Source organism: Macadamia integrifolia, chromosome 5, assembly GCF_013358625.1.
Source record: "Macadamia integrifolia cultivar HAES 741 chromosome 5, SCU_Mint_v3, whole genome shotgun sequence".
Taxonomy (NCBI): Eukaryota; Viridiplantae; Streptophyta; class Magnoliopsida; order Proteales; family Proteaceae; genus Macadamia; species Macadamia integrifolia.
The window spans coordinates 10,677,747-10,703,124 of NC_056561.1; the positions used below are offsets into that span (position 1 = coordinate 10,677,747).

Genomic DNA, 25,378 nt, shown 5'->3' on the forward strand with positions numbered 1-25,378 from the left:
GTGGTTATGGGTGGTTCATGGAGTCCAGATAGGTTGATATGTTTTCATGCCATGTGTCGAGTCATAGGCTTTTAAAATTTGAAGATATATCGCAAACGGACGATGATGATGTTCTCTCCTTCTTGCATTAATAATATTTTGTTTCTTCACAAAAAAGAAAATGGAAGATATGTAGCTGTAGCTTAAATCACCCTCTATTCATTTAGAAAATGTTAACTGAAAAAAATTCCACATTTGGCTGACCAAAGCTTCAGAAAATAATTGAAAAATCAATATTTAAAAAAAAAAAAAGTTTATTGTATGAAAAAAGAATTTGAATCTCGTACCTAGAGTAATGATTGTCTGTTGTAAGTGTGGCAGTGCGACAAGCATCGGATGGCCAAGATGACATCGGTACGCACCCTGATGTCGCTCTAACCATCAGATGCTCGCTACACTGCCGCATCCACGGCAGAGGATGTTTTCACTATCCCTTTTATTTCCATATATATCGCTATTCGCTCTTGTAATAGCAGAAAGTGGAACAAGTGTTGGATCCTCACATGTGTGTCTATATGAACATATATACAGTGGATCCAAACTCAGAAAAATATTGAACACACTAACAAGCTGTACCCAACACTGCATCCCCCTCTCTCCTCCCCCTTTGATTAATGGTCTCCTCTTTGCTCCTCCCTTGCAAGCCAGGCTTTTGATTTGTTGAGCCGCTAGAGTGTGCCCAACATTATTTAAAAAAAAATATATATAGATATATATGGGAGGTCAGAACTTCTCTTTTTCTCTTTTAAGATGTTGACACTGACTTCTTACCATCACTTTCCACACATACTAATTTTCACATATGAATCAACATTGCGTGTTATCAATAACTATAATCATCTTTCCTTCTCAACCCTCTTCTCATCTCTATAAATTGCAAATTTGTTTCACTCTTGAGATGTGAGCGTGAGAAGGGCTCATTGTTTACTCAATTGTAACAATGGCACCGGTAGATGGAAAGCAGGAAGCAGTCGAGTAAGGGAAGAAAGAAGTGGATAGTGCCAAGATGGGCTCTTATTCCAATAAACTGATAATCACGGATTTGTGCCTTAGGATCTTATTGTTCGTTTCTTCACTATCAGCACTGGTGGTCATGGTTAACAGCAGTCAAACCCAAGATTTCTTCACGCTTCTCTTCCGTCTCTCTATAACAGTTCAATTCACCAACTCCCCGGCCCTCATGTCAGTTTCATAACACTTCATATAATTTCCTTAAAAGACTGTAGCTCCTGCACCAGCACAGGGTTAATGATAGAATCATCAATAAAGGTGAGGTTTTTGCCTTTTGAATGATGAGGTGTCATTTTGCCCAATTGTGTCTAGATGTAGGGCCACACTGTCTTTCAAACTTCTCATTTTCATGTCCATTTTAACTTTTTTTTAATTTTTTTTTTTATATTGATTTTCGTTTTTGTGTGTGAAGATACATTGTTGTCGCCCTTTCAATTTCCGTTGCGTATAGCTTCATTACAATACTTGGTACCATATGGATCCTGTGAAGCGTTGTTCCTCCAAAAGACTCCTCAATTTCTATTTGGTGTTTATTGCTACTGACGTGGTAAGGTTTTACGTTCCAATAGTCCTTGGGTTGATGTTTTTGTTCTTATTGTTTTTCTCTTTGCTTGTTTGGGAAAGCAAAGGATGAAGGAATAATTTTTTGTATTGCTTGGTGTAGGTGATAGTTGGGGTGGTGGCCGCAGCCACTGGAGCAGCTGGTAGTGTCGGTGATATCGGGTTGGAGGGCAATCCTCAAGTAGGAAGGACAGTCGTATGCACTGTTTTTGGCAAGTTCTGTTCGTACAGTTTGGTTTCCATTATAATTTCCTTGTTTGATGCCATTCTTCTTGCCTTGCTTCTTGTCCTCTCGGCTTGCTCGGTAAACCGTCTTGCACACAAAGCATTGAAGAATTTGAATTAAGTTGCAGCTATTGCTTGGAGATCATAAAAAATCACACTTTTGTTATCATCTTATTATCAAGTCTTTGGTCTGTTTGATAATACTCCTTATTCTTCATGTTCTCATATATGTAACATTATAGCATATGTTTTTGCGATGGTAGTTTCTCAGTTCTTGAGTCTTCTGCTGATGGCAATGTCGTAGGTTGGGTCTCAAGACATTGATAGATGGGCTTTAGGTATCTGTTGATGGCAATGCCGAGGTGGAGCTTAAAGTCCCTTCTATTTCTTTATATTTGTTGTGATCGTTTGGGTATGCTTGGACGCTTTCTTTGTACGTCCCCTTATTTTAATATATTTATTCATTTGCTGATTCATAGCAAAAAAATAAAAAAAAAAGCATGTCTGTGATAATTTGAGATTGCTTGTTTTGCACTGGGATGGGAGTTTTTTTACAATCAAAATAGAAAAATTTCTCTATCAAAATAGTATCTTCAATGTAAGTTGGTGACCTACAAGGTTGGGAATCTCATGGGTTCAAAATATGATTGGGATTGTGGAAGAACTCAATCCCATAAATCGGCTTATAAGATGAAGGAACCCAAGATTGTATTAACATATATTAAGGCTGTGTTTGATAGTCATTTAGTTCCAGAAACTAGGGGTGTCAATCGGTCGGGCCGGTTCGGTTTCGGTCGGGGCTTAATTGGGTTTGAAGACTTTCAAAGGCTATACCATGTCCGCCCATTTAACTAATCGGGCTTAGTTATTGAGGGCATGGTACACTTTATATTCGGTCGGTCGGCCTCGGGCTATAATCGGGCTACTTTAATCGGGCTTTAGTCGGGCCTTAATCGGGCTACGGACATGTTTAATATTAAACGGGTTTTAACCAGTTTTTAAACGGGCCCTCTTTAAAATGTGCACTTATATTCCTGCCCACTCATGCAAGCCCAAAAAAATGAAAATAAATCAATAAATGATACCAAATATAACCATTATTTAAAATGTGAACATGTCTTTACTTTTTAGTTTTTATTCTTTAATTTTGGGGGGTAAAATAGGTATTCTACAATCATTAAAGGGTCGGGCCAAGTCGGTGCACAATAGGCCGGTCTCGGTCTGGCGTTATTCGGTCGGTCTCGGTCGGGCGCCCGACGGTCCAAGTAGCAAAACTAAGACCGACCATTTATAAACGAGCCGGGCTCAAGCCCGACACATTTAATAAACGGTCCGGGCCGGGCCAGTCTATAAACGGTCGGTCCCGATCGGTTTAGTCGGGTCGGGCCACGAATTGACACCCCTACCAGAAACGACGTTTTGTACCAAAAATAGAATTTTCAGTTTCTGTGTCAAAATTCCGTTTAAAAAAAAAATTGGTGTTTGGTGAACCTGTTTCAAGAACGATTATTCTAGTTGTTCACTTTTTTTGTACTTGGTACGAAACCGAAATGATGGAACAAGGTTTTGTTGTTCCATCATTTTACGTTTTTAACGTTTTTTCCCCACTTTTGTTTAAAAAAACCGAAAACACCAAGTTGACACCAAACCCTTTATTCAATTTTTTTGTTCCCATAGAATGGAAAAACTTCAGAAACGTTTTTTTGGATGATTACCAAATGCAGCCTAAATCCTTTTTTCATAATCAATGTGGGATTAGCTCCTTATATGACTGATATGGGATCGTAACATTTTCCCCATCATAGATAACTAATCAACGACCCCTAATTTGGTATAAAAAGAGGGGAATGACCATAAAAGGTCAATCCTAACTCCACATAGGATGACCTCAAAGCTCACATATAAGTAACAGTGTAAAGAAATTTTGAAAATGGAGATATGGATTTTCTATATATACTACTGTGGCAAATTGAAACTAACACGAGTTGCATGAGGAATGGTATCACCTATATGAGGTCCAAAGGGTTAAGAGAGAAATAATAAATTAAATTCATATGAGGAGACATAATGTACATAAGCTATGTGTGAAACCTTTTCCCTAAAAAGCATCTTTGCATATCATTGATTTGTTAAGATATTTTTTTTATGGTAACTGTTAGTATGTTTTAGATATTTTACCGAAGTGAAATATGACACTATATTTTTACCATTTTTTTTTATTATATTAATTATTTAACAACGGTTAATTTATATAGCTTTCATGATTAACAATTAGTAGTGGTAATTAAAAACAGCTATAGAATAACCCAAGGGGGTAGCGCAGTTGGTGAGCAACAAGCAACAAACTTGGTATGAGCTATAAACTTGGATATCCTAAGTTCGACTCCCACTAGGCACACCTTGGGCCACTCACACGTGGGTGTTTTGTAGAGCCATGCTCCTCAAACCCAGTTTATTGATCGGTTGGTTCAGTTTGGTCGTGCAGGATCCGAACCGATAAGGGTTGATGCTGGTGCCCTATCATGTATGACAGCATAGGTGACATCAAATGTGGGATGGTCGGACAGGATTGAGCCGGTAGCCGATGTGATTCGCATGCCTAAGCCGTGCCCTTACACATATCATAAGGCCATGCACGAGTAGGGAAGGTATGTCATCGTGTTTGATGATGAGAACTTGGTCCACGACATGTGGTGGGAGTGAGATACGTGTTAAGAGCCCGTTTTCCACTGAAATCTAGCATGGTTGCCCATATTTTGGCCAACTGGTGGGTATGACCCCTCAGTGCATTGGCCCCAGCAAGCCCAACTTGGGTGAGCACGCATGTTTCGGGTTTTTCGTCGTAATGAAATCATGTGTGCCCAATAATGCAGATTACATCGTCTGGTATCGCGATTTAATGCATTTCAAACCATAGAATGACAAAACCAAACAAGCTTTAGTAGATATTTATAACCAAGATATAAATAGCATTTACCCCCCTCTCTCTCCCATCTATGATTTCAGCAAGAGTTTGGTGGAGAGGAGTAAAGAAGAGGGAGAAAAGAGGGAAGAGAAGGGAAGGAAGCAGGGAAGAAGTGTCCCCCTTGATTTCCGAGGCCGTATCTTACCTTTTCGTCACCGGAATAGTGATTGACACCTTGAGATCTTTAGAATATGATGAAACCCTCTTGTCTGTGGTCAAATAAGAGAGTTAATAGAAACCTTATGTGATTTTTTTGAAGGTTTAAGGAGAGGAAACCAAGATTTGAAAGCATTTTTGGTGACATTTGAGTTGGGAAAGAAGATCCTCAATTTTTGGGGTTTCTTAAGCTATGGTATGATTTTGTTCCTAAAAACTTTGATTGAACTTAGATCCATAGTATAATCAGATGGATGAAACCTAAAATGTGTGAGAAATGAGGTTGGAACAACCCCTTTGGATTCCCAAGAGGTGGGATGAAGAAGAGAAGAAGAGAAGAAGAGAAGAAGAGAAGAAGAGAAGAAGTTCAGTAGAACCCGCTAAACACTGGCGGGTAGCACCGGAGGGTAACTAGACCCACACTGTGACCCCTCAGTCTTACCCGGGCTTCGGAGTCTACAAACGGTAAAACCAACGGGTACCTAGACCCACCGGTATAACCCACTGGTCTTGGCTGGGCTTCGGGGTCCTACCGACGAGTAAGACCGGTGGGTACCAGACCCGTCAATAGCACCCACAGGTTTGGGATAGCCCTGGGGTCCTACCGGAGGGTAGGACCGATGAGTACCAGACCTGTCGGTGTGTGTCTGAGTGCTATCTGCCTGGGCACTTTGCACAGGTGGGTCCTCCTACCCACTTATATGACCCACCTACGGTCGAAATGAGCTCTGTTTGAACTCAAACTCATCGACAACCTTCTTTGCATTATTAAACACATCGTAACCATATCTTACATCGTTTTATAATTCCGGAATAGACATATTTTAAGTTTCTTATCTGTGTTAGGTTTTGAGACTTTCGTTGTTGCACGTCGGGTCTTACTCATACCGTGTGTGCATATTCCCATACAAGGATAAGTAAGTGGGGAGAGGTTGATTTTATTTTGGGAGTATTTATGACATCATCTTCATTTCATATATATTATCCTAACATCATAAATTCCATTCTCATGCATATGCTTGACTACTGCAGGATGCATTTATGAATTGTTATGTCGAATCGTTACATTTCCAAATACTTACTTCTTGCTTTGAATCATGAGCATGGATTTATCGATTGTGAGATTATGATGATAATTACTCAGGTATGTATTGAATGACTAGGTTAGATGCCGTAGTCGGCTTGAACACTGTTAGTTAAAACGGGAATGGAAAAAAAAACAGATACGTACGGGACGTGTTTTAAACAGATAAAAACGATGAACGGTACGGTCAAAAAAATAGGAAACGTCAAACAGACGGAAAAGAACAGTGCGAGTATTAAACGTGTAGTTTTCAAAAAAACGTAACCAAAAAAAGGGCAATATACTCATGTAATTTGAGAGATTATTGCCTGTATACCTGCATCTAATGTTCTAAACTACATCAACATCAAACATTTATGCATATATCATCTAAAATATAGCATCCAATGTAAATTCCAAATTAAAACTTAATACGTCATATTAAAAAAGACATGTCCAAAATATATAAAAAAAAAAATTCCATCCATCCATATCATCCAAGATGTCTAAAGAACTCAGTATCATTATAACAGGTCCAAAGATCAATGATAAAAAAAAAGATCAATGAGGAGACATTAAACTATATGAAGTAGATCCTCCATCAGCTCCAGTATCAGATGGTTCAGGTTCCTCGTATGTCTGCTCAAGCCTCTCCATTTCAAGCTCAAAGTCTATCAATAGGCTTTGAATCTTTATGTAGTTGGCTTTCATAGTTCTCCCTCATCATAGAGTTCATCCTGATGTACACAAAATCCTTTAGCATCTCTGGGGCTAATCTATTTATTTTCTTTGTTTGTGTTGCATCCCAAGCACTCCAATTACGTTCACAAGGAGAGGAACTACAAGGCTGACTCAAGATTCTACAAGCAATATTTTGAAGCACAGGAAATGCACTACCAACAAATTGCCACCAAATCCCTACAAATCAACATAAGTAAACAAATATAAGAATGCTATATTTAATTAAAAAAATACAATAATAAACTAATTAACTAAGTCACTTACTTGGATGGTTAGTTTTCATCATTGTCTGCCCTGTCATATTGAACAACAATGGACTTTTCATGCGATAATCAATGACTTCTTGCATGAATTGCTCACGATCTTCTAAAGGAACCATGATGTCCATAATAAATTCTTGTGCATTCATAAATTTAGTTCCATCAATATCAAGTTGACCACCAAACATAATAGAAGGATTCAAAAGTGCACCAAAGAGATGAACATGATGAATAATGTTCTTCTCTAACCTAAATTGAAACAAATCCATTATGGCTAAATACTTCCCTCCATCCTTCTCCACAAATTTTCTCAATGTTTCTTTTGCCCTTTCTGTTGCTTCATATAAGTAACCTGCAGTAGAACCATCTGAATCAACAAGGCGAAGAATACAAATAAGTGGCTCCATGAAAGCAACAACTTCCTTTGCCCCCTCCCAAAATGTCTCTGATTGAATTATTCCAACAGTTCTCACTGTCATTTCAACTTTATTAAATTGAAAGGCTCTCCACTCAGATGATGCAACAAAAAGCCTCAACTCATTCTCAACAACAATAAGAGACTGCAGCATAAAAAAATAAGTACCAAACCTTGTCTTGCAAGGCTGCTTGATATCTCTATTGTTGGTGAATTTTCTCATCAATGCTACAATACCTGTGTGCCTATGAATATAATCCACTACAAGTTTTCCATCTTCTATAACTTCCCTCACCCATTTAACTTTTTTGTGAATATCTTTCAAAAGCAGATTAATCCCATGAGTAGCACAATTTATTCTATATATATGACGCCATTTTCCAGACAACATATCACCACAAGAACAAAAGTTAGAACCATTATCTGAAATAAATTGCACAACATTGTTTGGTCTAACTTTTTCAATGACATCAAAAATTTCATTGAAAAGAAATGTTGAAGTTAATCTATTTATACCGCACTCAATACATTTCAAAAACACAGCACCCCCAGGAGAGTAAGCAATCACATTAACCCATGACCTCTTCTTTATGTCAGTCCAAGAATCAGACATAATTGTGCAACTTGTGATACCCCATGTCGCCTTTATATTGCTAACATATTGCATGATTTCTGCTTTTTTTCCAGGAATCAAACTTGTCCGAAGATTGCTATAACTAGGTACAACATAACTTGTACCATAAGCACATGCACCCCTTAGCATCTCAATAAAAGATTTTGTTTGAATAACATTGAAGAAAATGTTATTATTGACAAAAAAATCAGTTACCAACATGTCCAATGATTTGTTGTCTTGCTTAGTAGCCATCTCTAACATTGTGGGTTGATGTGCAACCCTAACATGAGGCATAGAAGGTGTGCTACTTGTGGAACCCATTCCACTTTCAAGAGAATCACTCATTCTTTTCTTAGCAGATCTACTCAAATTAAATTCTGCCAAGGCATCAGCTTGAATGTGCTCAGGAACTTGGGTGCAAATTTGAACATCATGTCCAGGTTGACAAGCTAAATGAGCCTTCACTCATGAAACACTCCCGGGATAATTAAGTCCACAATAGTTATATGTGACACGGCCCAAACCACGTTGCTCTACATGTTCCCAAAATTTATCCCTAGGTCTCACCATTTTGCTTAAGCTCAGGTAGCTCAACTTTGAAATACCTACATAATATAATAAAACATCCTTTCCAATCTCAACAAATAGAATAATTAATGTATTACGAATGAACGATGAGTAAATTCCTTTCAAAAAAATTAAATCATAGATTAGTAAATTAAAAGAAAAAGGGATGGAAAATGCCAACATTTCAATAAAAGTATTCTCATTAGGTCATCAATACCTTCTAAAAAAAAATGGTGAGTAGATTTTGGTGTTATTCTACCAAATAAAAATTAAAAAAAAATGTTTTTCTACTGATGATGGCTTCAAATTTCTCCTTAGTGTGGGGTCAAAAGCAAGTCTTTCACTTTCAAATTATGTTGATGCATAAAGGAGAAGGCACAAACCCAGACCATTGAGAATCCATGGATCCTCACACCTTGAAAGGCTAGGCTATCTCTATGTCTCCAACAGTCAAGGTATTAAGTAGTTTGGAACAAACATATCCAAAACAATTACAACTGATTGAGCCTGAAGAAAAAACATAATTAAAGGAAACTACTTTTGACTTCTAAAACACAGTTCAATAAACCATGGGTTTCACATAAAAGTTTCTAGCCTAGTATCACAAGGAGAACCTATTTATGGGGTTCTAATCCTTAAACTTAGAGCCTATCACATTCCCATACAGTGAGCAAAAAAACTATAACATTCCACTAGCATCAGGAGTCTCTTAATTGGTTTACATATTGCTTGTAACTTGTCATACTTTATTGGCCTTGGGTAGTAGGGTAGGAATAAGAAGAAATTGTCTTGGACTCTGCCAGACTTGGCCTTTAACTCAGCTGGGTTTGGTTAACTCCATTGACTAAAGAGTCAGGCAATCGGGATTAATAAAAAAATAGATAAGCAGAGCCATGCTTGAAACTGATTGAGAGAGAGTGCAGGGATTAACCTTTGGATATAATTTGTGTAGTCAAAAGTTTGATCTTCAATTTAATTGCAAAACCTAAAAACAAATTAATCAGTAAGGCCGTGGTTTAGGTTTTTCGATTTTTTTTTTTTACCCAAAATTGCATCTAGCAGATGCTATATTAGAGAACAAGAGGAAGAAGAAGAGTAGAGAGAGAGAGAGAGAGAGAGAGAGAGAGAGAGAGAGAGAGAGAGAGAGAGAGAGAGTACCTTCGATCTCTTTGAACCTCTGCAACAGCTACTCGACGAACAAGTTCCACCAATGTTCTGATGTAACGAAGAAGAGAGTCAAGCCATGGTTAAGGGTTTTCGATTTACTTTTGTTTTTTACCCAAAATCACATCTAAAAGATGCTGATTCAGAGAACGAGAGGAAGAAGAAGAGTAGAGAGAGAGAGAGAGTACTTGATCGATCTCTTTGAACCTCAGCAGCTACTCAATGAAGACTCACTGCTGCAAATGTTGCTCGACGAACAAGTTCCTCCAACATTCTGAGATCTCCTCAACATCAAGCCCGATTCCACCATAATATGTCAGAGCGATTTTCTGAGAAATATATTTTTCCTCCTTATAATTACAGTTTTTTGTCAAAGAACAACAAAATATATAAAAGAGATGCTAATATACCTGCTATTGCTACTGTCGATGCCCGAGCCCGACTTCCGACGACTTCCGACGACCTGCTCTTCTTCTTTTCTGTAAGTTTTCTTCGATTGACCAACGGAGAAGAAGGGTTCAGAGTTCAGAGGAAAACAAACCCAGTTTTCTTTAGTTTTGACCAACGGAGAAGAAGGGAGAGATGACGGGAGTCACAGACTCACGGGACTACGGCTACGGGATGTGATTTCAGAATTAGGGATTTGGGGAAGAAAACGAATGGAAGGGTTTTGACGTTTTCTTTAGTTTTGGGTTTTTTTTTTTTTTAAATAGTATGACAAAATTCCTATTTTTCCCTTACAAAACGTATACTCGTTTTAAACGTGCGTTTAAAAAGTGTTTAAAACGTTTTATACTGCCGTTCCCATTTTTTTCCGCATTGTATAGAAGCATATGGCAAAACGCGTTTTAAACAACAAAAAAACACAAACGCGTTTAAAACGCGTTTTAACTAACAAGGGTCTGGACAAGACCACTTATGCGAATTTAAACTTTCATGGTCTTTTCCTCTTTTGAATTTGTTGGTCACTTGTTGCTGTTGAATGGAAAGGTGAAACCCACGTTGATGAAGGAACTCCCAACTTGATCAATAAAACTCCTTCTCCATCATTTGTCTTGCTTTGATACCACTTGATAAGTGCACATCAGGGATAATAGATAAAATAGAAAAATAGAAAGAGATAAAATAGGAATTAAGAAATAAAATAGGAAATAGATAGATAAGTCGTTTTACTGACCAAGCTAGGTAACTAACCTCTTGGCCTTATCAAGTAAGCCATGAACTCCTCAAAATAGAGAAAACATAGGAACTAATAATCATTTAAGTTTATCTTTCATTCAAAGTAATCCCCACTTACAAAAGAATTCAAAGTAGTTACAACTGCTCTCATCCACATACATCACTTCCCCATTAATTATAACTCATATAAAACTACCCAATAACTATTAACAACATAAACATTAAATTATAAAAACAACAACACCCATGCCATGTCACTCACAAATCCACGTTTATAACATATCAACACATGAGTGTTCAAGTAAGAATGTCTCTTGTTAGACATCTTATACTTAATTATGTCACATGAAAGAATCAAATGCCAAATTCGATCATTGGATACCTATGACATGGTCATGATATATCACAATCCGAATTTTATACTTAATTCGATCATTTATCTTTTCATGTATTATCATCTATTCATGGGATGAGCTTTTAGTTCAATGCATTGAATCTAGCTTAAATCCAGGAAAATTGACGGTTCGACCCTTCTCCCTCCCCCTACCTCAACTTAGTAGTAGTTTAATAGTTAACAATAAGTGTAGCCCAATAAATTCCCTTGTTGGTCCCTCGTGGGTCCTATTTAGCCTCTCATAGATTTTTATTTTTATTTATTTTTAGGGAAAAGGATAGGAATGCTAGCGAGATGCCCAGGTATCAGGTATGCAAGCGAATGTAGACCGTTGGATTAGATAGATTATATCAATACCATTGGGTACTTGTTATCTTACATAACCTACTCAGCTTTGATGCTCTACCGTCACTCTTCTTCTCCCTCACTATTTCCCGCGAACATTCATCAGAGGGAATCGATGTAATAACGGAGAAAGGTTTAGATAAGTTTCCCAAGCATCCCTCCGCTGGAAGTTCACCAGTTTAGAAGATTTCTTGTTTAATAACGGAATCTATGGTGATCGACTAGAGATGCTTAGGTTTCTGCGGAATAGAAGAGTATACAAAGATCGATTAGATAAATAAATAATGATTTAGAAAGCATTCAAGGAGAAATTGGCGCAGAGGGAGAAATTCCACTATGGAAAAGAGAGATTTTCAGAGAGCTTCCCAAGGTTATCTCTATTAGAGCTTTTTGACCTGCTTCTCTGTACTTTAGTGAGATTAAATCTCACTCTCTGATCTCTTCGATCATCAAAAATAAGGATTTTTCATCGGAATTTGGCCGAATTCATTGTGATCTTATCGGAGTATTCTGTAGCAGACTTGCAATCACTGTTTCAAATTTAAAGCCTAATTTTTCAGGGTTGTTTCTAAGGTTTCTATTATCTTTCTCTGTATTTCTGCCTTTTCTTTGCTTCGGTTTGCCTCATCGTCGCTGGTCTGTCATCCTGAATCTCATATTTTCCTCAGGAATCTTCAATATCAGTGTCCTACGTCGATCTCCCTCTCTCTACATATCGAGGTAACGAATCTTCTCATTCATTTTATATTTTTTTTGATTTGCTTGTTTGGATTGTGGGTTCTTTTATAATCCCGTTTCAGCGGTGATGATTATTTGACCTCGGATGAAAAACTACTACCTTGTTGAATTGGAGTCGGAGACGGCGAAGGAGAGGGAGAAGAAGAAGAATCAGAGTGGGAGTTTGGAGGGAGAAGGAGAAGAAGAACCGGAGTGGGAGTTTGGTGGGATAGGGAGAAGAGCAACCGGAGTGGGAGTGAGAGTGGGAGTCGGAGTTGGAGTCGGAGTTGGAGTTGAAGAAGGAGAGGGAGAAGAAGAGGAACCTGTAGAGCGCCAGTGGTGGGCAACTTAGGTAGGACAACAAATATGAACGAATGAGATCGATTATGTTTCATCTAAGGGTCAACAAATGCTAGCATTCCTAATTCCTAGGTACTACGCTGGCATATCTATCCCTCTCCCTTTTTTTATTTTTTATTTTTTTTTTTGAGAAATCACTTTCTTATTTACTAATATTATTTCATGGGTCTCATCCGGTCATGCCTGCCCAGTGTGGGTCTTGCATTCTTTTATATATATCTACTAGAACTCGGATCATCATCGAATTATTTTTAAATTTTTACTACCTTATTTTACCACGCGGTGAACTAGGTTTGGGCTTGACATTTCAGTAGAACATCAGGGTCTACTTTTTGGATAAAAATCCTTCATTTTTCTTACTCGTTGTTTTGCTGTATTTTGCTACTTGAAGAAGAGGACACGTGGACAGCTTTAAGTGAACCGTCCAAATGCTTGCTTGGTTGAAGCTCTACCAAAACCGGGTTGAGGTAAGTGAACCGATCTGTGTGAAGAATCAAACCAGGGTGGTTCAAATTTGAATTAAAACTTTCAGAAACAGCCCTCTCTCCCTCTCTAGCATGACACTCTCTCACCTCTCTTTACTAGATGAAGGAGAAGCTCTGCTAGGTGCTTCATCAAAGCTTGGCGAAGGTTTCTCTAACGAAGTAGAAGCTCCTACCCTAACTCGCTCTCGGTCGCTCCCACGAAGGGGTTTACCTTTTACCCTAAGTCGATCTCTCTCTCTTTCTCGCGAAGGAGAAGCGAGTCTCTCTCTCTCTCTATTCACGAAGCCATCGCTGATATTCTCGATTTTATCTGTATTACCCATTCTCACACCGAAGCTCTGAGATAGCGTTGTCACCTGGTTAGGCTTTGAATCGAAGCCATTCTCTGTTAGGGTTTGATTCAGATCGTTGGCAGGTAAACCCTAAACGATTATGCCTTGTTAGGTTTAGGGTTTTTCTCTATAATTTTTTTGGTATATTGGGTGATTATATTGGTGATTCTGGTTTGTTCTCGTTACTATAATATACTAACAATCTTTTTGTACATAAGGAGTCTTTAGCTCAAAATGGTAGCACCTGGGGTAATGCCCAGGTTAGAGTGGTTCGAATCCACCAAGACTATGAAAAATTGTATTTTGGATTGTTTTTTGTTACTGTACTTGTAATTTTAGGTGTTAGGCTGATCTCAACTCTCTCTTCTTAGCTATCAGATTTCTCCCTAACTTTGTCAAACAGCAACGCTAAGGCAAGTGTTTGTTTTTGTCGACTTTTGAACTTGACATCTTCCTTGAACCTCCCAGTCTCCTTGTTATCCTTCTGCTTTGAAGCAACTATGAATCTCCAACAGGACAATATCAATGAGATGTGTCTCAAATTTAGAATACCTTCTAGAGCTGAAAACTGTAGACCTAGTGAGTCCTAGATTAATCTTAACTGCTGAAATGAAAAGATTTAAAGGCGTATGTGTTGTGTGGGGAGTTTTTTTTGGGGGGGGGGGGGGGTGGGTTGTTCAAATTAATGGTTTCATGCAAGAAAAGTTGAGAATAAATGGTCCTCACAGTTGTCAAAGGAGAAGTGGTACACATGTGTTTTATGTAACTCTCATTTAGAACACAGACCCGGTAAGTTAATGCCATAGCTTGCCTGAAATATAAACAAAATGATATTGCAGGAATTCTGAGGGATGTATTTAATTAGTATCTGTTCAAGAAGCATCACATATTCACATATTGTGACAGTTTTGATCAATTATCCTTTCAGCAAGATGTATTGCGGCAAATAAACCTTAAAAGAGAGAATAAATCTTTTACACAATTCAGTGAGAATTACAAAGTAGAAAGGAACAAAAAAATTAATGGAATGCAATGCTCGACTGAGTAAGTGTTAAAGATTCACAAAACAGAATAATGTAATAATGGATTGAAGAAATCTTTGTTTTTGTAATTCTTTTCCCAGTAATAATGTACTTGAGATAGATTATATGAATGGGCCAGAGATAATAGACACTTAACTTATTAATGTACTTTATCACTTCTATTATGTTTTCTACAGCAATCTTTATCTCTGGACTAACATCCCAAACAGCCCTCTCAATAGTGGCATTTATGTCTCTTCTTAAAGGAGGGTGTAGGATTTGATGGCTACACCTTGACAAGCGTCACAAAGGCCTGTTCAGAACCAAGAGACTTGTATCTGGGCTTGCAGCTTCATGGTTGCATGATGGACACAGGGTTTGTTTCTGAAACACCAGTGATCAATGCTCTAATAACTGTGTACTCTAACTGTGAACAACGAATGGTGTCTACCACCCAGATTTTTGGGACAGCTCTTGCACCCAACATTATCTCTTGGACCTCCATGCTAATTGGCTTCCTGCAAAATGGGCAGAATGAAGCGCAGTTGGGTTTTATAAAAGAATGCTGAAAGTAGGCATGAATACTCTTTTAGATATGTATCAGTGTAGAATGCTGAAATGCCAGACACAGAGTGAAGCATTTATGAGTAAAGAGCATTAAAATTTGAGAGATGTTGACATTAAAATGGCCTCTGTTCATACTTTCCTTCATATAAGACCCCACATTTCAGAACTTCATTTTAAACTGTATGTTATTTCTACCTGGATTGTAATATGCATTAATATAAAAACATTACAATAGGCTCTCAGATCTGAGAATTCTACAAAGATTTAATTGATGAAAATAATGGCCATCCTTTGCTTGTTACCTACATCAACCAATCTATCACTCATTTCCCTATATATTCATTCCCCTGTGACAACATCTGCTACTTCTCAATGGTTAGGAAATGCTCTCTTTCTCGGTTCAATGATGTGATCAGAACAAACAGGCAAAAGCTGAAGATCATATAGATTCACTTATTTACACTCAAAATGGGTTAATATAGGACCATCTAAAGATCAAAGCAGCAAATCGGCATTTCATAGAAAAGTAGCAATATTGATTCATACATAACAAGTTAACAACAATATGGATCAATGATATTGCATTATCTGCAAGCCCTATCCATCCATTCTTGCAACTCCTCTTCTATTCACCTGTTCCTTATCACCACATTTTCCACTCAATTATCAGTCCAAGCTCCAAAATAACAAGATTATCACAGAAACCCACTTCATTGAAACCAAGAACTTAAAAATCTATGAGATCCATACTTGATTATCTTCAAGTTTTGTTACCTGTGTTCAAGGGTTAGAACTTATGAACAAATATAATAAACAAACCCATAAAACTCAAAACAGAGAATAAATACCCAATCAACAGGTTCTTACTTACCCTGAGCAGTAGACAAAACAGGGTTTCCAACCCTTTCTTCATTTCCTTGAGATCCCCACACCCATCAAAAGAGTTACTGTAGTTACATCTCCCATTTTTGCTGCTTATCATTTCTTCTTAAGCAATGGTTCAATTGCTTCTGTATCTCAGGGAGACTATTGAGACGATTAATGGCAGTGGCAATGGCACCAATGGACAAGACACCCAAGTATATAATAGGAAAGTAAATGTTGTTGGCTAATAGGTTGTGAACCCAGATGAGGAAGAATATGTAAAACTCAGAAGGGTTGGTTTTGCCTCATCTCTGCTGCTACATTACACATATAAACTTGAACTCTGCCAGAAAGCATACAATTACAACCCAAAAAAAATAACACTAGACCTACATCCATCAAAAACTCAAAAAAACATTAACAGTGCTTCAAAAGTGTTTTGTTCAAAGTCTTGGTGGATTCGAACCACCATAACCTGGGCATTAACCCAGATGCTCTACCATTTTGAGCTAAAGACTCCTTACTTACAAAAAAAAAATTGTTAGTACAGAGGCTAATCCATCAATAAAAATGCTTAGAATCCTAGATGTATTGGCAATAACAAAGAAAAGAAAAAAAAAAAGATCCAATGGAACTGAATTGTACTTAATAGCACAAACATAAGGATCCTCATTAACTGAATGTACTTGATATTCCTTCTTCTCTATTGTGCCAGTGTTTGTGGTTCTCTGTTAATTCATTTGTTTGTTGTTTGTTGTTTGTTGCATGAAGTCTTTTATCACATTTTCCTAGTGTGGCAGATTGCTTGAGGATACAACTTTTGCTCAGTATGGAGAACTGCCATTTGCCCTAATGTCTTATAATTCTTGTAGCTCTTTTTGGCATTTTTTTTCCCCCAATTTCCGGGGTCATTTATATATATATATATATATATATATGTTCTTGATCCAGCCTGTAATTGAAGCATGTAAATTTTGATTTTCATGATTAACATGTTATGTAGGAAATTGTAGACCTATCTGCAAATCCATATTTCTGATCGAAGACAAGTTTTTCATTAAATTCAATCCAGCATGATTATAGGTTGCAGTTGTTTGTTCTCTTACAGCATATGTTCTGAAGCGTATGTAGAAAATTGAAGTGGGCTTTTATTGATCTGCCTTTTGTTAACCCACATAACAAAAGTGGTACTAGGCTGTTCTGAACAAATTGGAACAATATCTAGAAGTATTAGGACCATATATATAAAACAATAATATGTGGAATAGGGCACAGGTGTTAGTTAATTAATTCCCATCCTTCAAGCTAGGATCCAAGAATCTGGTCATCTGGAACCTGAAATTTCCCATCTTTGTCTCAATATTATAATCCAACTTTGATTTTCTTGGAACTTCTCCACAAAGGGGATTTGATCATTTAAACTGAGAGATAGGGGGGGGGCAATTTTCTTATTTTTTGGGTAATAGAGATCTATTCATTATGTAGAAGTTGGAGTACAACCCTCCATCAACCACGGAGTGGAGTTTGTTGAATGGTTGTACACAACATAGACAAAACCTTCCATGCTAAGGAATTTGCTATTGCATTTCATTCCGTCCAATATATAACTGAAGTTACAGAAATATAACTCAAGAACTACATTACTTGTTCAGATCTGGAAACATACCTTGGGAGGAAGAGAGACCTTCGTGAGCAGAGAGAAACCTTCGCTAGCGGAGGAGACCGCAACAGAGTAGAGAAACCCGCTCCTTCGTCAGCAGAGAGAGGGTTGTGAGAGAGCTACAGTGAGATGGGTGAGAGAGAGACTCGTTTGCAGAGAGAGTGCCGTGAGAGAGATGCAGTGGGAGGGGTGAGAGAGAATCGTGAGCAGAGACCGCTTCCTGCAAGAGAGATGCAGTGAGAGGGGTGAGAGAGAGAGAATCGTGCGAGGGAAAATGGAAAATTTTGAAAACAGGGATTTCGAAATTCAAATCTCCTTTTAGGGATTTGAAATTCAAAAACTAACTGAATTTTTTGGTCAGAATCGGTTCAAATGGTTGGTTTGAGTCATCCATTCTTTTAAACCAGATTTAGTTACCCTTTCAAACAAAGTAATCTCAGCCGTTGGTTTAAAAGAGGACACATGTCCTCTTCTGCAGGTAACAAAACACAGCAAAACACCGATCAAGAAAAACAGAGGATTTTTATCCCTACTTTTTTCACGAAATTTCAGTGTAAAAATTCCACTGTGACTTAATTATATGGTCCACCCTTCAAGAAGACCTCCCTTCCCCCCCCTCCCCCTCCCCTCCCCCTCCCCCTCCCCCTCCCCCTCCATTAAAAATTAGAGTAGTAGGGTTTGTATGGGAGGAGATTGTACATTAGGGAGAGAGTGAATTATAGTGAGAGATTCCTCAAGGAAGTTTTTGGCACTTTTGGGTAGCAAAATGGGTTCAGTGAATATGGCTTGTGTTCTCTTCTTTTGTTTCCTCTTCATAGCCGCAGGTTTGTAGATATCTTCTTCCTTCCCCTTCTTTTCCTTGGATATCTTCATACCTACTTAAGTCATCTCTCTCTCTCTCTCTCTCTCTCTGTAGGAGAAATGGTGATGGCAGAGGCAAGGACATGCGAGTCAGCAAGTACTCGGTCCAATGGGGTATGTGTGAGGAGCAGTAACCGTGCATCCATTTGCCAGACAGAGGTTTCCAATGCCAAGGGGTTCACCACTGGTGTATATGTCAAAGGCCATGTTGATGAGGATCAGATTCATGTACGAGAATGTATAAGAATGTCATTGATCCATGGATTTAGAATTAATTTTCTCTTTCTTCATTTAATATATTCTAAATTCACGGACCAAGGACGTACAAGACATTCTTGTACATGAACCAAATCCGTTCACACCGACGGAATCATCCCTAACTTCTTCACCAACCATCTTAATTATCCTCTATAATTCTCTTCAATCTTCAATTTAGGGCTCTTTCATTTGCTGTAGTACGTTACACATGTTTATTGCTAAGTGTTTATGTTTATGTTATGAGTAAGGGTGGTGTGGATAAAATTTCGCTTCTGCCTAGGTTGCACCTAAGTAACCCATACATGGTTGCACCTCAATAGAACCACGTAAACCTGAGTCTTTTAGTACCTTTTAACCCAATTTAACATATCGTTAGACTTTTAAGTTCATCATCAATCAAATATAACTTACTATATTACCCTTTTGCTTTGATTAAAAAAAGGGAAAAACAAAATATTAAATAACAAGATTAGTATCGGATTGGGGATAAAATAGGCCAATACCGATCCACTCCGTTCCAATTCCTCAAACCATGATTTGAACTCTTGCTGATTGGATGAAGTTCAATGTGCGAAATCTATTTTGTAGTCTCATACTGGGTAGGGGAGGTGGGACGGTGGGTTGGGACTTTAGAAAACGTGCAGACGCAAGGGGAAAATATTGGAACCTAACCATTATCAGTATCTTCTTAAGCATTAGAAAGTAGAAATATTAATACCCTCCGACTTAACAAGAGCAAGAAAAAAGATTGTTTTTTAAAAAAAGAAAAAAATAATATAAACAAAGTATACCTCATATAACAGTGCATCGCTGTAATCCTTTCCAATGAGCCGACAAATCATTCTAGATGAGCCCCACCATTGACGAGGCTGAGCAACACTGTGGGCAGGCTTCTTCATGCGGGGTGAGGGAGGGGGTAGCATTTCAGGGGGTGTGAGGGGATTGCAATAACAAGAAGAAGAAGAAGAAGAGGAGGAGGAGGAGGAGGAGCAAGAAGGAGAAGCGTACAAGAGAAGGAACTTGTTTCCTAAAGCTTACATTTTTTTTTTACTCAAAACAAAAGGGTAATTTTGGAAGTTCATACTTGATTGATAGTGAATTTAAAATTGTAACGTTCTTTTAAATTGGGTTAAAAGATACTAAAAGACTCATGTATAAATGGTTCTATTGAGGTGCTGGAACGTATGGGTTGCAGTTATTTGGGCAGTAGCGAAATTTTGTCTGTTAAATTGTCTTTGTCTTTGTTTTATGTTTATGTGGGGTGGGCTCTATGTCAAATGCGTGTGAGAAATAAAATATGAGAACTGATATGATAGTAGTATTAAGAGAGATGGGTCTGATCTCACTCCTTCGACTTCCTTAATTTCCTTCGATAACTATGCATGTTTCATAGGGACTTCGGCCTAGATATTCATCGTTAGCCACAAAAAAGAAAAAAGAAAAAAGACTACACATGTTTCATAGGGACTAATCCACAGATGGAAATCCACCTAAGAAAAAATACTGCGGTGAATTCCATCTATATTCTCTTACGAGAATCTGATCCACACTCTATTAGTATATGGGTAGAGGTTCAGCTCAATCAATGGGGTCTGGGATGAGAGGGGGGACTTTTCTAAGGAGAGGAGGGCATAATGTTAGCATACCCAATCTTTACCCATTGGATTTAAAAAGAACAGAAAAAGAAGCCTGAAAGGCAGCGTGGTTTTGTGCTAAAACACAGAGGGGGTGAATGACCGCCCTTGTCCCTCCCCTCTCCTCATGAAAGACAAAATCTTGCCCCTTTGATACTTCCACATGCCCCCATTGACCTGGATTGAGGTAGGAGATATGCTACCTTTCATGGAACCCTCTCCCCTCTCTCCCACCACAATTTTTTTTTTTTTCATGGTCAAAACTGGTTGATGTATTTCTTAATATATCCTTCAAATAGGAAAAAAATAGGCAGATCCATGATAATTAAGGACAAGCTAGGAAAAGCTAGATGCATAATATTGTCATGGAAATTTACTAGTTTGCCCGTATATACCAATTCAATGCTTAATTGGTTTGGTAGAGTGTGGCAGGTCAAATTAGCACAATGAACCTAGAATTCAATCCTCAAGTTAAATCCAAAATCCAACCATGGCAGCCCTAGCCCATTCTTTCACCATACAAAACCCTGGTCTGGAAGGGCCAAAAAAGAATGGATCAGTCCAACAAGTTTCAAAGGACAAAGTTTGTAATTGGGTGAAAATATAATTTTACGGGCCAGGCTGAGCATGGAGAATCAATATTGTTTATTAGGCCCAAACTATCTTAGTCAGAGAAAGATAAATTACGAGCCTAGTCCAGCTTCAATAATGGGCTGGGCCATATAGCTAACTAGAAGTACTTGTCCAATTCTATAACTGCTAGACGACTTTTTATTTAGACCATGGTTGTAAGGGAAATAAAAGGGGAGGGAAGTGAAATTTTCATACTTAAAAAAAAAATATATATGTAATCATTATTCATGTAACTTTAGCATTAACTTCAAATCATTCCATATTTGATTATAAAATTTCACTTTACTTTACATCCAAAACCCTTTGCTAAAATATGTAAAATAAAAATTACATGTAAAATACATTATTACTAAATATGGTTAGAAAAATTAAATAGTTTATACAATCATATGGGGTGATGACCATAAACATTTCTTTTTAAAATATGAAAATTTCATTTCCCTTCCCTTTAGATTCCCATTGCAACCAAACAGAGCCTTAGGACCGAGTTTTCCTTCGCCATGGTCAATGGAGAATCCCTTGACTAAAGGGTTCAAAAGTGTCCATAGGATGACAAGCAACACCTCGACCTTTCCTAAATAAATATTTTTGTATACAGTGGCAAAACTAGATCCAAGTTTCAGCCTGAACAAAGTTGGTCGTGTGAATATTTGATATTGCAAATTAACTAAACGGTAGAGAATGGTTTGGGTTTATCACGTGTCAAACTTCAGCCTCAAATCCATTTAGGCTTCCATTTAATGGTATACCCTTTTATGCATGTTCATGAATCTCATTGATAATCTATGCACATTTTTTGTATTCTTGAATTATTTACTAGTTTATTTTTCCATTTGATCAGCTCCAATTAAACTAAAACTTGAAATGTGAAAATATGACCTTGAGGTCTACTTTACATAAAATTTTAGTTCCATCTAAGTTGGGACGTGTTAAGAATTAATGCATGGATTCTAAAATTAGCGCTACCAATGTGGCGGCAAAAAGTTATGCCCTTTTAAAAAATTAAATAATAAAATTTACTCATTGCGCTTCATGTTGCCTCACACCTATACGTTTCAGCCATGTGGATTGTAATTTGGCAAGCAACGTACGAATGAAAGGGGCATTCACCCCACCCAAAAGACACATGTTGAATTTTGTGCACCACTCAGGGGCTTTCTTTTTTATTTTCTCACATATTTCTTATAAGATTTTTTCTTGGTTATAGCTTTTTAAGATATTTTTCGACTTCTATTATAAAAACTAGAGAGTATTAGATTGATATAAATATTTGATTATAAAGAAATGATGATATGGATAAAATGTTCATTAAATTTATCTTATAATAACTACCACATAACTACTATTAACAGAATAACGACAAAAGGATTATGGATCCTATTGTAATAGAACTTCCCTACTTAAAAATAAAAAATTTTAAAAATATATCTCCAGCTCCTAACTACTTAATCCATTAAAGGAAGATGGAGTTTTACCCCAGTATCATGATCTCATAATCTCATTTGATTAGCAAAATTATATTCTAAGACCTCTAAAAGCATCTCAAACACCAATAATATTAATCCTTCACTCTGTGGCATATCTCTCTATGTTTGAGAAAAAGAGTGACGCAGCAAATGAAGTGCTCTACACTGTAAGTGAAGCACTACAACACAAGAATGACTACATATTTAAAAGATGTGGAATAAGTAACGTATGGTTGCAGTAAAGGACAATTGGAACCACAAAGTTATTTGTGGTGTCTTCTCTAATCGTTTTTAAAAGTTAGGTTAATCTTTCTTTGGTTTTCTGTTGGTGTTTCTTATTATATAGTATTGGAAATTGACAACCACTAATCAAAGCAAGCACGCCCACAACACTAACAAATATTTCTCTCTCACTGTAATCTAAACTTGAGGCTTGGTCAGTCAGGGAGTGAGGTTTCTCTCCCAACACACCCATGAACGATGTGAGATGATATGGGATGGTTATTTGTAAAGGAAGGGTTTTGGACTCTCAATGCCTCACTTTTACTAACTCGAACTGGCTTAAGCCAAACTTTAAACATGTTTGGTATATACTTTAGGATAGAGTTTTCCAACAACAACAACAATCAAGGTTGGCAGGGGGCATGTTGGAGTGGGGAACATGTACAGTCATTAATGGTTGTAATTTTCCTTCATGCACGAAGAAAATTTTTTCCTAGACTTTATATTTTATAAAAAACATCATAGGTGAGATTATAGTTATTGTGTATTATAAATTGACGTTACTACTAGGAAATGCATGTTGTCATTTTCCTTTCCGTCATGCTTTTATTTTTTGCCATATGGATTGGTTGGTGAATATGTAGATTAACCATTGCATTGATATAGAAGCTTTCTACGATAGACAATATAAGATATTCGGTTGTATATCTCAATCATACGGTCCATCTCTCTCTCTCTTCTCGTAGAACACATTCAATTATTGGGTCGAAAAGCAAAGTAAAATTTTCAGACCCAAATCTACCAATAAATTGGACCATTGCTACTCTTGATTAAACAACTGGCTAGACATGCTTGGGAATTGCCAATGCATATTTAACATGTTTGGACCATCTATCATTCATGTTGAACATATTGCTAAACATGTTTAACAAACTTAAGGTGAGGAAACAACGAGAAATTGAGTCTCTGTGTGTTTTATCAGCCCTACCATCATCTTCACATTGGGCCAGGTTTTGACCTGCACACAAGGGACACCATTGTTGAGCCAATTCACATAAAATAATGTAAAAAATCTAAAACAGTAGAAGAGGAAGTGGTTTGGTATGTAGCACGTTAAATCAATGATATCCTATTATTAACTGAGATTTTGTTTACTATTTGTCAAGAGCAATAATGAGCATTAAGAAATCAATCTTTCATTCAAACTTCTAGGCCCTTAGATTTATGATTGATATGACTGTTCAATCTTTTCAAATATGTATGGAGGTTGGACACCGATCTGACATACATTTTTGTACACATTTATTTAGTTATTTTTACCGAATTGAGTGCGGCTGGTTAATTGACCAGTCCACGGAGCATTAGTAGGACCATCGACCACCTACTCTTACACATGATACACTCACTCACTCGAATATATGAGGCTTGATCCCACGATCTCCTTTAGGGCAACAACTCTTCAAACTGAAGCTACCATCATTAGGTTAAATTAATGTTCATTACATGTTTATCTACTCAAAATCAACCATTTGTTCAAAACTTTGATAATAAGCTTGTTGGATTTTTTTCATTCTAAAGTATTATTAGACAAATAAACTCACATGAGGTAATCGTAATACACATTTTCTATCCTTCCGGACTCTCTCTCTCTCTCTCTCTCTCACGTGGATTCTCCACTATATGAATCCTTGACTCATTCTCTCTCATGATCCTATTAACTTGATGTAAGATATGTCAATACATGAGATCCATATCTCAATTTATTTATTTTTAAGAAATCAAAATGGTGGTATTGAAGAAGCTTGATAAAGTCAATCACGTAAAAAGATATGAGGTATTAGGGATTAGGGTTTTGTAATTTTTTCATTTGATAATTACAAACTTTGATTATTATTTGGTCATAGACCGGGATGATTTTAGATAAATTACATATAAATCTGTGTATTCTATATAGTAAAAACATCTTCTGCAGTGAGTGCGATGGTGCAGTGAACATCGAATGATCAAGACGATCTCAAGACACGTGCCCAGATGCATGCTCATGTAACCACCACACTCATTGCATACAATAACCTCTTGTGCATGTGATCTGTTGTGTTCTTAATTCCTAACACGTGGGGAGGGAGAAAATGAAATTGTATTTGGATGTATTTCTAACACAGATGTCTCTTAACGCCAAAAAAACAGCACAAAACTTCTCAGGAAATGCCCAAACACGTCAACTAGCACTTCTCAGTTCCCAGTTTCCCAGGCGTAAAGGTGGTGACCATAGAACGTAATCACCATATGTGTTACCCACAAATTTATAATGTGCATGGGCCCTAATTACTCACACTCAATAAAAAAAAAAAATAATAATAATAACCCACTAAGAATGATGGACCCCAGTGTATCATCACCCTTGATGTGGCTCCAACAAATGCTATCAACCCCTGCACGTGCTACACGTGGCAAAAAAAAAACTTAGATACGACAGCTTCTCTCATCTTCTCATGCTCTCTAACATCACTAACTAGGTTAAACAACAGAACCCTTTGCCTTCTCCTATAAATATGGAGAAGTATAAATGTCTATCACTCTTGAAGGTATACTATAA

General features: G+C 37.4%; 1 protein-coding gene and 2 long non-coding RNA genes across 3 annotated transcripts; all 3 read right to left on the reverse strand.

Moving 5' to 3' along the window:
- Positions 1 to 6,684: 6,684 nt before the first annotated feature.
- Positions 6,685 to 8,304, reverse strand: LOC122077863. The gene is made up of 2 exons (XM_042643764.1): positions 7,026 to 8,304; positions 6,685 to 6,938 (listed from the first exon to the last, which is right to left on the reverse strand). Exons 1-2 carry the CDS (start codon positions 8,302 to 8,304, stop codon positions 6,685 to 6,687), a joined length of 1,533 nt encoding a protein of 510 aa, XP_042499698.1.
- A 265-nt stretch (positions 8,305 to 8,569) lies between these two features.
- LOC122079445 lies at positions 8,570 to 9,815 on the reverse strand. The gene is made up of 3 exons (XR_006140447.1): positions 9,778 to 9,815; positions 9,551 to 9,604; positions 8,570 to 8,657 (listed from the first exon to the last, which is right to left on the reverse strand). It is a non-coding gene; the product is annotated as an uncharacterized LOC122079445 (long non-coding RNA).
- Positions 9,816 to 14,620: 4,805 nt separating this feature from the next.
- On the reverse strand, positions 14,621 to 17,968 carry LOC122079242. Its single transcript, XR_006140373.1, has 3 exons — positions 17,715 to 17,968; positions 16,056 to 16,391; positions 14,621 to 15,135 (listed from the first exon to the last, which is right to left on the reverse strand). It is a non-coding gene; the product is annotated as an uncharacterized LOC122079242 (long non-coding RNA).
- Positions 17,969 to 25,378: the final 7,410 nt, after the last annotated feature.